Below are 16,745 nucleotides of genomic sequence, written 5' to 3'. Positions count from 1 at the left end.
AGCCTCTTGGGGCCAGAACTGCTCCCTGTTTGTTGCCAGTGTGCAGATTCCAAGTGACTTCAATGTGGCCCTGGATTTTTTTATTCTATACAGAATAGTGGAAGGGATCCTAAAAAGAGCAAGTCTTGGATGGTCTGCTGTACTTCGGGAGGAAGACTGCAGCCACAAACACTTCCTCATAGACATGGCAGATGCCATGGATGCCATGGATCGAGCTGCTGAGTCCACCCCATCCAAGCTGCGTTAGTACTAGTATGGGGCATCAGAGAATGTTGTCAGGGCTGATCTCAGTGCGCCCCGGGGAAGTCCACTCAGACAGCAGAGGGGAGATCCTAGCAGGGGGAGGGACACTACACGGTGATGGTGGGCCCCATGGTTACGCATGCCATTGCCCCTTGCGATGTGCCCACTGCTGTGACAACCACAGACCCCCAAGGCTCCAATGGAGGGTAGGCTTCCTGCCTAGAACGGGATACAAAAGACGCCACTTCCGAATCCAACAAAGATGACTCTGAAGCCTGCAATACCGATAGAGCTGCAGAACCTGTGTGGACAAGAGATAGGTAAGTCTAACCTGGAGATGGTGATACTGAGGATATTAATGGTACTTGCACCTGAAATGTACCAGCTTCCTAGCTAGTGGAAGCAGCATCAATACCACATGCTTTTGCAGGGCTTGTGTAGGAACTACAATTGCCAATACCAGCTGAAACCCTTCCTGCACTGCCGGGAACACTAGTACCAAAAGTTTAAGCAATTCTCTGGCAGCAGCGTACATCTTCAGTGTTGTTGGCACTGGAATTGGGTCTTCAGTCTGGCATATAGGAGCTTTCAGGAGTCAGCCTCAATGGAACTGGCACAGGTTCTGAAGTTGATAGCTCCCCCTCCCGCCTTCTTATAGCAGAGGAACACTCTGGGGAACACTTCCCTGCAGAGTCCCACCCAGAGTCCATGCCTCTAGCTGGCCTCGGTACCGAAGGTCTTGCTGAACCAGGCACCATGTCCTTGGAAATTCTTTGTCTCCTCTTTGGTAATGGAGACACAGAACACAGTGCCAAAGACAACTTGGGACACGCACTGTACTCAGAGTACACATGTAGGGTGAAATGCTGCCTCCATAAGGAGACACTGAAGTCTCACTGTTCTATCTTCTTACAAGCCAGGTTAAACCCCTCCACAAATGTGACTCTTGTCACTGGTGTGAGACTCCCTCAAATATTTTACGCAGCTGGGGTGTGGGTCACTGAGTGCCATGCAGTAGCACACAGCAACAGAGGGCTCTCAAGCCATCCAGACAAGCACCACTGATGGAAAAAGTTCTACAACAACTGTGCACAAGGCACACACACATCCCTGCAATGGCATGGACATGTGCAGTCATTTGAAGAACAACTCTGGTTTGCCCCAAAAGAGGCAAGACCAAAGGTGGACCAGCCAGAGGGTCGAGTCACAAGACTAAAGGAGACCACTAGCAGACATGCATAGCAGGACAACAGAAAACCCTGCAATGCTGCACCTAGCCACAAAGTGGAACACCAACACTTTGCCACACCATCCATAGCTAGTTTTAGGCCTCACTTTATTTTAACAGAATACAAGAGAAATTAGAAGTCTGAGGAGAATAACTGAAATCAAGTAGTGAATCTAACCTGGTCCACTAACAACTGCAATACTTACTTCTGTCAAGGGCACTTTAGGGCATCCGGAATTCCCCACATATTTTCGGTAATGTCGCTTGTATTTTCAAAGGAAAGATGAAGTTTTGCACTGAGGTAGTAGGATGACTCTCTGTTAAAGCATGGTTGTTTCAGGAAATAACTCTGCAGCAGTTGAAAGTAGGAGATTGCTATTGCTACTGCTACAAATAGGTTTCTCATTTCATATCATTCCAGCATCTGTAAATAAACTGGTGTCCCATGCCCTCTCCTACACTACACATTGTCGTGGGTGGTTCTGGGTACATGTCATCAGGCCCTCCCTCTGTGAAAGCAATGGCAGACAATCATTTTGTGCCTTTTTCCTGAGTTACCTGTGCAGATGCCATACCACGGCAAGCAGGGAGCCCGCTCAGCTCACTGTCACCATATGTCTCCTGGGTGCTGGCAGATGCGGTACTGCATTGCTACACAGCAGCAGCAACCCATTGCCTTGTGGCAGCAGATGGTGCAATAGGTCTGAAAACCATCCTCAGCATGTCCGGGATGCTCCTGGCTGCCTCGGTAAGGTCAGTCAGGAGCGCCTGGGCAGATATGGGTGCAGGGACTAAATTAGGAGTGACTTGACCAGGTCATTCTCTTTAGTCCTGCAGGCAGTCCTATTGTACCATCTTATGGTGAGCAGGCAGGAGATGTGGATGGCTAGCAGTCCTATTGTACCATCTTCTACTGGGCAGGCAGGAGATGAGGATGGCTAGCAGTCCTACTGCACCGTCTGCTGCCAGCCAAAGATGTAAAAGATAGATGGAGTGGATCAAAACAAGAAATAGACCAGATTTGTTTTGTATTCATTTGCTCCCCCCTCCCTCCCTCTGTGAAATCCTGCCTGAAATACCAGAGGCAGGGATAGCTTAGTGGATTGAGCATTGGCTTGCTAAACCCAGGGTTTTGAGTACAATCCTTGAGGGGGCCATTCTGTTTAACAGTTGCTTTTGTTTCTCCTTGATGTAAAGCCACCCCCTTTGTTGATTTTAATTCCCTGTAAGCCAACCCTGTAAGCCATGATGTCAGTCGCCCCTCCCTCCGTCAGAACAACGGCAGACAATCGTTCCACGCCTTTTTTCTATGCAGACGCCATACCACGGCAAGCATGGAGCCCGCTCAGATCACTTTGGCAATTAGGAGCATATTAAACACCACAACCATTATCCAGCAGTATATGAACCTGGCAAAGTGAAACCGGGCAAGTAGGCGACGTCAGCGCGGTGACAAGAATGATGAGGACATGAACACAGACTTCTCTCAAAGCACAGGCCCTGGCAATGCGGGCATCATGGTGCTAATGGGGCAAGTTCATGCCATGGAATGCCGATTCTGGGCCCGGGAAACAAGCACAGACTTGTTTAGTGTTGCAGGTCTGGGACAATTCCCAGTGGCTGCGAAACTTTCGCATGCATAAGGGCACTTTCATGGAACTTTGTGACTTGCTTTCCCCTGCCCTGAAGCGCATGAATACCAAGATGAGAGCAGCCCTCACAGTTGAGAAGCGAGCGGCAATAGCCCTGTGGAAGCATGCAATGCCAGACAGCTACTGGTCAGTTGGGAATCAATTTGGAGTGGGCAAATCTACTGTGGGGGTTGCTGTGATGCAAGTCGCCAACACAATCATTGAGCTGCTGCTACCAAAGGTAGTGACTCTGGGAAATGTGCAGGTCATAGTGGATGGCTTTGCTGCAATGGGTTTCCTTAACTGTGGTGGGGCCATAGACGGAACCCATATCCCTATTTTGGCACCGGAGCACCAAGCCGGTGAGTACATAAACCACAAGGGGTACTTTTCAATAGTGCTGCAAGCACTGGTGGATCACAAGGGACGTTTCACCAACTTCATCGTGGGATGGCCGGGAAAGGTATATGACGCTCGCATCTTCAGGAACTCTGGTCTGTTTCAAAAGCTGCAGGAAAGGACTTTATTCCCAGACCAGAAAATAACCGTTGGGGATGTTGAAATGCCTATATGTATCCTTGGGGACCAGCCTACCCCTTAATGCCATGGCTCATGAAGCCATACACAGGCAGCCTGGACAGTAGTCAGGAGCTGTTCAACTACAGGCTGAGCAAATGCAGAATGGTAGTAGAATGTGCATTTGGATGTTTAAAAGCACACTGGCGCAGTTTACTGACTCAGTTAGACCTCAGCGAAACCAATATTCCCACTGTTATTACTGCTTGCTGTGCACTCCACAATCTCTGAGAGAGTAAGGGGGAGACGTTTAAGGCGGGGTGGGAGGTTGAGGCAAATTGCTTGGCCGCTGGTTATGCGCAACCAGACACCAGGGCGGTTAGAAGAGCACAGGAGGGTGCGGTGTGCATCAGAGAATCTTTGAAAACCAGTTTCATGACTGGCCAGGCTACGGTGTGAAAGTTCTGTTTGTTTCTCCTTGATGAAACCCCCTGCCCCTTGGTTCACTCTACTTCCCTGTAAGCTAACCACCCTCCCCTCCTCCCTTTGATCACCACTTGCTGAGGCAATAAAGTCATTGTTGCTTCACATTCATGCATTCTTTATTAATTCATCACACAAATAGGGGATAACTGCCAAGGTAGCCCGGGAGGGGTGGTGGAGGAGGGAAGGCCAAGGCCATACAGCACTTTAAAAGTTTAAAACTTTAAAACTTATTGAATGCCAGCCTTCTCTTGCTTGGGCAATCCTCTCGGGTGGAGTGGCTGTGTGGCCGGAGGCCCCCGCACCACATTCTTGGGCATCTGGGTGAGGAGGCTATGGAACTTGGGGAGGTGGGCGGTTGGTTACACAGGGGCTGTAGCAGTGGTCTGTGCTCCAGCTGCCTTTCCTGCAGCTTAACCATATGCTGGAGCATATTAGTTTGATATGCAGCCTCCAGCAGCCTCAGCATTGAATCCTGCCTCCTCTCATCACGCTGCCGCCACCTTTCAGCTTCAGCCCTCTCTTCAGCCCGCCACTTACTCTCCTCAGCCCACCACCTCTCCTCCCGGTCATTTTGTGCTTTCCTGCACTCTGACATTGTCTGCCTCCATGCATTCGTCTGTGCTCTGTCAGTGTGGGAGGACTGCATGAGCTCAGAGAACATTTCATTGCGAGTGCGTTTTTTTCGCCTTCTAATCTTCACTAGCCTCTGGGAAGGAGAAGATGCTGTGATCCTTGAAACACATGCAGCTGGTGGAGAAAAAAAAAGGGACAGTGGTATTTAAAAAGACACATTTTATAGAACAATGGGTACACTTTCACAGTAAACCTTGCTGTTAACATTACATACATAGCACATGTGCTTTCGTTCCAAGGTCGCATTTTGCCTCCCCCCATCACGTGGCTAGCCCCTGCCCCCTCCCCTCTCCCTGTGGCTAACAGCGGGGAACATTTCTGTTCAGCCACAGGCAAACAGCCAAGCAGGAATGGGCACCTCTGAATGTCCCCTTAAGAAAAGCACCCTATTTCAACCAGGTGACCATGAATGATATCACTCTCCTGAGGATAAACACAGAGAGATAAAGAATGGATGTTGTGTGAATGCCAGCAAACATACACTGCAATGCTTTCTTCTACAATGATTCCCGAGTATGTGCTACTGGCCTGGTGTGGTAAAGTGTCCTACCATGGTGGATGGAATAAGGCTGCCGTCCCGAGAAACCTTTTGCAAAGGCTTTGGTAGTATATCCAGGAGAGCCGCAAATGCCAGGGCAAATTAATCATTAAAAAACATGCTTGCTTTTAAACTATGCATACTATTTTAAAAGGTACACTCACCAGAGGTCCCTTCTCCATCTGGTGGGTCCGAGAGGCAGCCTTGGGTGGGTTCGGGGCGTACTGGCTCCAGGTCCAGGGTGAGAAACTGTTCCTGGCTGTCGGGAAAACCGGTTTCTCCGCTTGCTTGCTGTGAGCTATCTACAACTTCATCATCATCATCATCATCTTCCTCATCCCCAAAACCTGCTTCCGTGTTGCCTCCATCTCCATTGAAGGAGTCAAACAACACAGCTGGGGTAGTGGTGGCTGAACCCCCTAAAATGGCATGCAGCTCATCATGGAAGCGGCATGTTTGGGGCTCTGACCCGGAGCGGCCGTTTGCCTCTCTGGTTTTCTGGTAGGCTTGCCTCAGCTCCTTAAGTTTCACGCGGCACTGCTTCGAGTCCCTGTTATGGCCTCTGTCCTTCATGCCCTGGGAGATTTTGACAAATGTTTTGGTATTTTGAAAACTGGAACGGAGTTCTGATAGCACGGATTCCTCTCCCCATACAGTGATCAGATCCCATACCTCCAGTTCGGTCCATGCTGGAGCTCTTTTGCGATTCTGGGACTCCATCATGGTCACCTCTGCTGATGAGCTCTGCATGGTCACCTGCAGCTTGCCACGCTGGCCAACCAGGAAACTGAAATTCAAAAGTTCGCGGGCCTTTTCCTGTCTACCTGACCAGTGCATCTGAGTTGAGAGTGCTGTCCAGAGCGGTCACAATGGAGCACTCTGGGATCTCCCGGAGGCCAATACCATCTAATTGCATCCACAGTACCCCAAATTCAACCCAGCAAGGCCGATTTCAGCGCTAATCCCCTTGTTGGGGGTGGAGTAAAGAAATCGATTTTAAGAGTCCTTTAAGTCGAAAAAAAGGGCTTCGTCATGTGGACGGGTGCACGGTTAAATCAATTTAACGCTGCTAAATTCGACCTCAATTCCTAGTGTAGACCAGGGCTTAGTACAACAGGGCAAGTTAATCAGGAGCATGATTATACTTTAAAAAAATATCAATTAAAAACATGTTTGTATTTTATCCAATATATAGGCATGAGCTGAGTAATTTCATTTACTTTTTTCAAATAAAATAGTCTCTCAGTCATTGAACACTTCACATTCACCTAGTAAGTCCAAAGAGACTCAGTTACTTCATTATCAATCTTGAGTAATTTTTGATTCAGTAACAAATTTCTTCTGACAAGCAGAGACATTTATTATTAGTGATGTTTTTGGATAACTGTTCATTTTGTCCAAGAATTTAAAATGCAATAGAAAGTTTGTTTTTTGTACTTGAACATTCATTAGATTACACTCAGATCTCAAAAGTATGCTTTATTCCTTTAGTGAAATTACTTTGGTGCATTTATATTTTATCAACACACAAAAACTTGAGTTATGTTAAGGATATGGCACAAATAAACAAAACCCCCCAAGAAATTCTGGTTTTGGGGATTCTGCCTAGATATTAGGCTTAGAAATGGTTGAACTTCAACAGTGGTCTTATCTAAAAAAGGAGTATCTACAAGGGCATGTCAATATACTTTTCCAAGATGATCATTCCTCTTGCTTGAAACCTTAAAAATGGGATGTGATTTGATGTTCAGCACATCAATTTATGTTCCTTCTGATAGAGATAGCAGGCAGCCACTGATGCTGAACTGATGTCTGCCTGCCATTTCTATCAGTGAGCACTATATATTTGCACATTTGTTTGTTCTGCAGGGCCTGAGGGGGAGGAGGATCAGTACCAGTTTAAAAATAAAATACCTTTACGGATTTCTGTAGATAAAAATCTTCCTGTTAGAGCTTCTCTCCAGGTATATCAGTTTTTAGGCTAGTAACCTTGCCAGTGTCCTTTTAAGACTGATACTCCATTATTTACTTGCCTTCTCGTGTGTAGCTCTTGCAGCACAAAGGGGATCTAATTCTGTGTACTGATTCACAGCCCCCTATGGATCTAGGTTCTGATAAGGCACTCATCCCTGTAGCATGAATGTCTCCCAAGTATTTAAAAAGAAATAATATTCCTGGTTCAGCCCAGCATGTAGGAGCTTTCTTCCCAATAGGTAGCGTGTGAGTGCGCGCACGTATGTGTGAGAGGGAGAGCACAAGCTTAGTGAGAGAAAGCTAAGACAAAAAGGGAGCTTTGCATTTAGTTCTGAACACAGTGAGGTTAGTAGACATTCAAAGCTCGGTGTTGTTTTCTACTGCAGGCACTGAGGCTCATGATCACCCAAAGGGGCTTACAAATATGTTGAATAACATGATGGATAGGACGAAGTGTAAAGGTCTCCAGAGGCAAGACCTATCCAGATGAAACTGCACCACAGCCCCTCTGAAAGGAAAGATCATAACAGAAATGCTACTCTACCCACTCCTGTTAGATGGTCTATAGATAAGAAGAGTGTCAATATTGGGCTCATCCCTGGATTCACACACTTGATGGATGCACACAAGTGGGGTGGGGTGTTTGGGGTGGCTTTTGTTTTTGCAGTTGAGCCTGTCTTGTATTTGAGGTCTGATTCAAAGAGCATAATAACTCCATGTTCTACCTTATTCACTCAGGAATTCACTCAGGGGATAGTGTGCTAAGTACCCTGTAACATGTAGCTGAGGCAACACTGGTCCAGCAGTGTCTTCAAGACAGATTTCAGTAATGCAAGTCAAGTTGGACATCTTGACAGAGTGCAGGTCATAGAACATCGTTGATCTTGCACTGAACAGTAAGAGTCTGAAATTCTGGGTTCTAACCCTGGCTGCTGCAGGCTCAAGAGACATGGTTGGCAGTTGGGCCTAAGAAATTGGCCATGGATACTCTGCCCTGTGCCCTTGTCGTGGTACTGAATTAGAGTTTCTCATGTCTGCCATACCCCTTAAATTCTTAGGTGCAAGAAGGCTAATTGTTGAGTTCTCAGAATCAGCTGTTCACAACTGCGGTGTACTCAGTGTTTACAGCAAAACATTTTTTAAACCATCTACTATGGATTAATGTCTTCTTTGTTTTACGGTAGCTTTCAGAAAAAGAGAAGGGTTTAATAACTGGACCGTAATATGACTAAGGCAATAGAAATGTAAAGATTTCTTTGAAAATGTAGATTATTAATCTAATAAACTGCAGAGGCTCTTTCAAAGTAATTAAGGTTTGTCATATCAATATGTTATTAGGAACTTCTTTAAATGAAGATTAATGATGCAATAGGCAATCATAGAATCATAGAATCATAGAATATCAGGGTTGGAAGGGACCCCAGAAGGTCATCTAGTCCAACCCCCTGCTCAAAGCAGGACCAATTCCCAGTTAAATCATCCCAGCCAGGGCTTTGTCAAGCCTGACCTTAAAAACCTCTAAGGAAGGAGATTCTACCACCTCCCTAGGTAACTCATTCCAGTGTTTCACCACCCTCTTAGTGAAAAAGTTTTTCCTAATATCCAATCTAAACCTCCCCCACTGCAACTTGAGACCATTACTCCTCGTTCTGTCATCTGCTACCATTGAGAACAGTCTAGAGCCATCCTTTTTGGAACCCCCTTTCAGGTAGTTGAAAGCAGCTATCAAATCCCCCCTCATTCTTCTCTTCTGCAGGCTAAACAATCCCAGCTCCCTCAGCCTCTCCTCATAACTCATGTGTTCCAGTCCCCTAATCATTTTTGTTGCCCTTCGCTGGACTCTCTCCAATTTATCCACATCCTTCTTGAAGTGTGGGGCCCAAAACTGGACACTACTCCAGATGAGGCCTCACCAATGTCGAATAGAGGGGAACGATCACGTCCCTCGATCTGCTCGCTATGCCCCTACTTATACATCCCAAAATGCCATTGGCCTTCTTGGCAACAAGGGCACACTGCTGACTCATATCCAGCTTCTCGTCCACTGTCACCCCTAGGTCCTTTTCCGCAGAACTGCTGCCTAGCCATTCGGTCCCTAGTCTGTAGCTGTGCATTGGGTTCTTCCGTCCTAAGTGCAGGAACCTGCACTTATCCTTATTGAACCTCATCAGATTCCTTTTGGCCCAATCTTCCAATTGGTCTAGGTCCTTCTGTATCCTATCCCTCCCCTCCAGCGTATCTACCACTCCTCCCAGTTTAGTATCATCCGCAAATTTGCTGAGAGTGCAATCTACACCATCCTCCAGATCATTTATGAAGATATTGAATAAAACCGGCCCCAGGACCGACCCTTGGGGCACTCCACTTGATACCGGCTGCCAACTAGACATGGAGCCATTGATCACTACCCGTTGAGCCCGACAATCTAGCCAGCTTTCTACCCACCTTATAGTGCATTCATCCAGCCCATACTTCCTTAACTTGGTGACAAGAATACTATGGGAGACCGTGTCAAAAGCTTTGCTAAAGTCAAGAAACAATACATCCACTGCTTTCCCTTCATCCACAGAACCAGTAATCTCATCATAAAAGGCGATTAGATTAGTCAGGCATGACCTTCCCTTGGTGAATCCATGCTGGCTGTTCCTGATCACTTTCCTCTCATGCAAGTGCTTCAGGATTGATTCTTTGAGGACCTGCTCCATGATTTTTCCAGGGACTGAGGTGAGGCTGACTGGCCTGTAGTTCCCAGGATCTTCCTTCTTCCCTTTTTTAAAGATTGGCACTACATTAGCCTTTTTCCAGTCATCCGGGACTTCCCCGGTTCGCCACGAGTTTTCAAAGATAATGGCCAGTGGCTCTGCAATCACAGCCGCCAATTCCTTCAGCACTCTCGGATGCAACTCGTCCGGCCCCATGGACTTGTGCACGTCCAGCTTTTCTAAATAGTCCCTAACCACCTCTATCTCCACAGAGGGCTGGCCATCTCTTCTGCATTTTGTGATGCCCAGCGCAGCAGTCTGGGAGCTGACCTTGTTAGTGAAAACAGAGGCAAAAAAAGCATTGAGTACATTAGCTTTTTCCACATCCTCTGTCACTAGGTTGCCTCCCTCATTCAGTAAGGGGCCCACACATTCCTTGGCTTTCTTCTTGTTGCCAACATACCTGAAGAAATCCTTCTTGTTACTCTTGACATCTCTGGCTAGCTGCAGCTCCAGGTGCGATTTGGCCCTCCTGATAACATTCCTACATGCCCGAGCAATATTTTTATACTCTTCCCTGGTCATATGTCCAACCTTCCACTTCTTGTAAGCTTCTTTTTTATGTTTAAGATCCGCTAGGATTTCACCATTAAGCCAAGCTGGTCGCCTGCCATATTTACTATTCTTTCGACTCATCGGGATGGTTTGTCCCTGTAACCTCAACAGGGATTCCTTGAAATACAGCCAGCTCTCCTGGACTCCTTTCCCCTTCAAGTTAGTCCCCCAGGGGATCCTGGCCATCCGTTCCCTGAGGGAGTCGAAGTCTGCTTTCCTGAAGTCCAGGGTCCGTATCCTGCTGCTTACCTTTCTTCCCTGCGTCAGGATCCTGAACTCAACCAACTCATGGTCACTGCCTCCCAGATTCCCATCCACTTTTGCTTCCCCCACTAATTCTACCCGATTTGTGAGCAGCAGGTCAAGAAAAGCGCCCCCCCAGTTGGCTCCTCTAGCACTTGCGCCAGGAAATTGTCCCCTACGCTTTCCAAAAACTTCCTGGATTGTCTATGCACCGCTGTATTGCTCTCCCAGCAGATATCAGGAAAATTAAAGTCACCCATGAGAATCAGGGCATGCGATCTAGTAGCTTCCGTGAGCTGCCGGAAGAAAGCCTCATCCACCTCATCCCCCTGGTCCGGTGGTCTATAGCAGACTCCCACCACTACATCACTCTTGTTGCACACACTTCTAAACTTAATCCAGAGACACTCAGGTTTTTCTGCAGTTTCGTACCGGAGCTCTGAGCAGTCATACTGCTCCCTTACATACAGTGCTATTCCCCCACCTTTTCTGCCCTGCCTGTCCTTCATGACTGAAGTAACCATTGTATTAATGCATATTTGGAAACTGTATTCTAAAGTGAATGTTTATCAAGTCCTCCTTGGGTAGTCCTTAAGCTCCTTCCAAGTATTGACCATGGGGGCAATTTTCAAAGGCCCAAAGAGAAGTTAGGAACACAATTTCTACTGAAAGTCAATGGGAATTGAGCGCCTGATTCTTATTTGTACTTTGAAATTTCCCCATATATAAACAATATAGCTGTTCTGTACGTGTACTAAATCCACAACCAAAAAATCTTCATGCAAAGTAGACAGTTTGCTAGATTAAATAATTCAGTCATGTTTCTTCTTTTTATTTTTCCCCAAAAGCTCAAAACCTCTCCTTCACATTATTTGCTAAAGGCCTGTAAAGTTACAGTTGTAAAAAAGAAAGCTTTTGTTAAGCTATATGAACACAAAATAACCTGGCTTTCTCTTTCCCCCCACATTTGTAAAATAAAAACATCAACATCAATTTTTTTCCAGTTCTCTCTCCTCCAAGTCTGGGATTCAGAATACCAACTGTGGCCCAGAAAAGAAATAGCCCCTGTTATGATCTCATTTGTAGGCATATATCTGGAAAGTTGAACTTAGTGGGCCAGCATTTCCTCTCAATTACACAGCGGTAATTCCTGATGTGATCTTCGAAAAAGGTTTTTATAAAAAATAAAGCTGGTTTATACGTAAGACAGACCCTTAATACAAGGATCTTTCAGCAAAAGTAACAGCCAGATTTCAGCACAGTTTAAACTGGATTTTGGCTGAATCAGGAACTAACACAAGCTTACAAAGTTTTGAACGTGGCTCCAACAAGGCGTGACCCCAGCTTCAGTGGTTTGCTGAACCATGTCAGAATCTCTTTTGGCCACAACTAAATTTAAATCTAAAGAGATTGCATAGAAAATGCCTTTGCATCCTAAAATATTAATCAATTATGAAGGAAAATATCTCCACAGAGAAAAAAAAATCTGACTGCTAGATATAGGTAATACTTTCCCATAGAATACTCTTCACACAAAAATAAAATTATAAAATAAACTTCAATAGAAAGAAGTAACGATTTTCTTTATTATGTCACTCCCTACTACTTAACTCCATAACTTTTGAATGACACTCATCTCCCACTTCTAGTTTACTCATGCCTTCCTAGTTTATTCTGAACTGGAATCAGAAGACAAATTGCCAATGTGCAGACACTGCAGGGGGAGATGTGAACCACAAAATCATATTGTACTGCAAAGGCTGCAGTTGGCTTCTGAAGTTGTATTTGATTATAGAAAGAACAGGAAGTTGTCTCATATTAATTCATAAGTCAAGGGAAGTCTTTCCTTGGGTTGGGGCCCTGGCCATAAAAAGGGAATAAAAAAGAAGAAAGATTTATAAGCTGCCAGGAACTGTCAAGCCTCATGTATATATAGATTAGAGCAGAGGTGGGCAAACTACAGCCTGAGGGCCACATCCAGCCCATGGGACCATCCTGCCCGGCCCTTAAGCTCCCAGCTGGGAAGGCTAGCCCCCGGCCCCTTCTCTCCTGTCCCCGCTCTCCCACAGCCATGCTGCCGCGCAGGCAGCACTCTGGACGGCGGGGCTGCAAGTTCCTGCCGAGCAGTGCGGCAGCATGTCTAGCTCTGGAAACAAGGGGGGGTTGGATAGGCGGGGGGTCACAGGGGGCCTGTCAGGGGGCAGGGGTGTGAATAGAGGTTGGGAGACTGGGAGCAGGGGGGTTGGATAGGGGGTGGGGTCCCGGGGTGCGGTTAGGGGACAAGAAGCAGGGGGGTTAGATGGGTCGGGGGTTCTGAAGGTGGCAGTCAGGGGGCAGAAAGTGGGAGGGGGCTAATAAGGGGTGGGGGCCAGGCTGTTTGGGGAGGCACAGCCTTCCCTACCCAGCCCATCACACAGTTTTGCAACCCCAATGTGGCCCATGGGCCAAAAAGTTTGCCCACCGCTGGATTAGAGGCTAGAAATGCCAGGATGAAAGGAGGCTGATATAGCCAAAGTTACTGGAAATGCTGTTACAACACCAGTGTCCAAGTGCTAGCAAGCACAGAGAGAGTGGGAAACTGGAAAACAGGGGTCTCCCCCAGCTCTTTTATTTTTATTGAGGAAATAGACAATAATGTTCAGTGCACACTCTCCAGGAAGTTACTCTTAACAGATAAAACAACGAGGAGTCCTTGTGGCACCTTAGAGACTAACAAATTTATAAATTTGTTAGTCTCTAAGGTGCCACAAGGACTCCTCGTTTTTGCTGATCTAGACTAACACGGCTACCACTCTGAAAGCTCTTAACAGATAGTTTGCATGCAATAGCAGAATACATGGTACTGAAGATTGTTTCTTTATGAGGTTCATTTCAAGAACTCATCTACAGCACTTACATGTTCTGGCTGATGTATCTATTTTTATGAAGGAAGCTTCTTTATGTGTTTAGTCAATTTTTCAGCTTTACCATTTTAGATAACAAAATTACAGAGTAGTTGCTAAAGTCAGACATTCACAACAATTGAATTAGAATACTTAAATTCACATGGTAGTAATCCTCAAGAAATTAAAATATCCCTGCTCATTGACACTTCTCTCAACACTGATTTGTGGACTAGCTACCTTGAGAAGCAAATCAGCATAGAAAAAGTGACATGGGGCCAATAAGCTAGACAATTCTAGTCTTTTGATAGAGATTACATGTTCTACAATAAACTCAGAGCAGAATTTCTTACCTTTGTGGTGGTTTGCCCCAGATGCTAATTTCCCCCAGAATGTTACAACAAATATTATTATTAGCAGTTTTCCTTTTGTTGCTTTCTGTAAGTATCTCTTATTCATCCTGAAAATAAAGATAAAAATACATTAAAATAAGTGTTTAAATTAAACATTTTTTTTCTTTTTACCATTGTAAACTGAATGTGATGCTTGTAAAAGATGCTTGATTGACAACCCTGAAGTCTGAAATCCTTTTGAGCCATAGAAAAGGCTCAGCATGGACTGCAACAGTGCAATCTTCCCCTCCCTTCCCTGCCAACGTTTCCCCTTCCGGTTACAGAAGGACCATCTCAGAGAATATTTGAGCCCTGTACCAGATGGACATCATTAGAGCCCCTCCATCAGAGAAGCCTCCCAAGGGAAGGCATCAATAGAAACCCGGCCAACTCTCCCCTGATGTGAATTCACACTGGGGTGCAGCAGATCTTGCTGGAGCAGGACTTGCCATCTGCATCACCATGAATTAGCCAAGGTTGATTTGGGCCTCTGACTCTCCTGCAATGACATTTAGTGTATGGCTTTAAGGCCACCTGCAACTCTTTGAAGCCCTGCATACAAGTCATGATGACGGATTTGATCAGAGTACCAACAAATGCAGCACCCCCACCACATGAGAAGTCCCCAGGGTGCTTGATACACATGAGGCAGTAGCTTACGGGCTGAGCCAAACACATGGGATTGACCAATATCATTCCTTGTCTATGCCAATGGACAAGAATAGACAGGTGATATTGTGTCAAAGAAAGTTGCAGAAAGTCACAAAGTAATTGAAACATGAGATACTGATATTGCATTGTGATGGGTTCATTGTGACTTTACAGCAGTACTTGATGGCACTGAGACACGATGATGAAATGCAAGGTTGAGCATTGGTTATATCAGTGCAACTCCATGCAAAGTAGGTCGCCAGGTGCTAAAAAACATGCACAGTAGTTCTGGCTATCGGGCTAGAGAATTAAAGTTCAGCAGAGGGTGGTGAGATGTATTATGATGATACCTGCTCTTGCTTTTTGCTCTCCATGGAAGACCCCTAGAGAGCTGGCTAAGAAACATTTCTGCAGGATGTTCATATTTCTGCTGATAGGTCAAGAGGACCATGATGCCTATTACACACCTTTTACACTGAAAAAGCGGCAAACTTGACCATTTGAACAAAATTAATACTATTTGACAATGCCTGGTACTAGGCTGCCTTTTGCTTCAGAGCAGAAAAATCTGTATCGCTTCAGTACTGTTGTGCAATTTCTACAGTTCTCCCCTATTGCATTCATAAGAAGCCAATATTAAAAAAGACTACACCCTCTTTCTCTCTCGCTCCGTTCATGCACAGCAGTACCCTGACAACCACAAGTGCTATGAAAAAGCAGTCTATGCTGTCACTCAGAATTAAGCATGAGACTGTTAAGTTCCAGATCTATTTCCACTTAAGAGCAATCCCAGTTTTTTCAGTTTCTCCCTACCTCTGCACAGGTCTCTCCATACCAGGACCCTGCACATTAGTGTTGCAGATGGCAGACCCGCAAATTTAAATCTCCTTTGGAGAGACAGGTATGATCTTATTAAACATAGGTAAGATTTCAGACTGAGCCACCTGTACAAAACATGTGATTCAAATTAACAGACCAATGAGAAGATTTTAATCTAATTCAATTAATGTGTACCAAAGCCCTTTAACACCTGAATTCAGAACAAACAAAGAATTAAATGCTCTTTAACAGAAGTAATGTATTTACTATATAAGGTGTGTTCCTCTGGGATTGTGTAGGGGAGTAACACCGACCCTAGGGGAGTACAATATCCAGTGTTCTGCTGATAGCTTGTGCACTGAATGTCTAACTGATTAATAATCTTAGTAGCAATCACAGTATGCTATGAACCTCACTGCATTTCTGACATCGGCTTGCTCCTCTTTGCACGAATGTTCCTGTTCTTTCGGAATGCTACTTGTTTATTCGCCATCGGCTACAGGTTTCTGAAGTGCCCAGAACTGAAGGGAAATTCATTCTTTGTCATTCTAAACAAAGAATTAAAAAATGTAAACGGAGATATATGTTCACACTGTTGATTTATAGCCATATATGTGAACAGCAGAGAAATTAGTCCTCCACCGCACCTGTTGTGATGCTGGTGCCAATCAAAATTCCATTAAAATGAAGTCTCCCTCCCATGCACACCAAGCCTCACTCTAAGGGGTCTAATGCTACCCCCCCCCCCGCCGCATCTCTGATGTTGCCAGATCTTCTCCACTTGCTCTGCAATGAGACACGCTGCAGACACAGAGCTAGGACTTGAGAAAATAGCAGCAGAGAGAGGCAAAGAGGAGGGGGACAACCAGTCTGCCTGTAAACAGCAGCCCCTTATGGCAGGTAACAGGAGGAGAAGGTTAAAAAGACACGTGCCTTTCCTGCTGCCACCCTTGCTTGCGGGACTGTGATGACCTAGAAATCAGCAGCTCCATTGACCTACCAATCCCCAAAAAGGGCTGTCCTGCACACAAAAAATAAGAGTTTTCAGCTTTGACATATTAACTAAGTGGCAACTCCCCTGTCATGCTAACAATGACAAGACTGGAGTGAGGCTAGTGCAGGGCAAGGACAATATGGGAAAGGGAAGGCTGGAGCAGAAGTAGGCTGGGAGTCTTTGGAGCCTGGTGCACAG

At 45.7% G+C, this 16,745-nt stretch overlaps 1 protein-coding gene across 15 annotated transcripts in view; it reads right to left on the bottom strand.

Annotated features, from left to right (window-relative positions):
* The window catches only part of TAFA2 (TAFA chemokine like family member 2), a 289,386-nt gene that overhangs the window by 68,661 nt on the left and 203,980 nt on the right, over positions 1–16,745 (bottom strand). For all 15 annotated transcript variants that reach the window (XR_012156776.1, XR_012156777.1, XR_012156778.1 and 12 more), the window contains one exon: positions 14,045–14,151. Coding sequence is in view for 12 of the 15 variants with exons in the window: in XM_073327942.1 (XP_073184043.1) it covers positions 14,045–14,151 (107 nt within the window). In the remaining 3 variants the exon portion in view is untranslated. The remainder of the gene's footprint in view (positions 1–14,044; positions 14,152–16,745) is intronic.

This window comes from Lepidochelys kempii, chromosome 1 (genome assembly GCF_965140265.1).
Source record: "Lepidochelys kempii isolate rLepKem1 chromosome 1, rLepKem1.hap2, whole genome shotgun sequence".
NCBI classification, from domain to species: domain Eukaryota; kingdom Metazoa; phylum Chordata; order Testudines; family Cheloniidae; genus Lepidochelys; species Lepidochelys kempii.
Note: the sequence above shows the minus strand (reverse complement) of the source record. Positions and strands in the feature narration are given on the sequence as shown.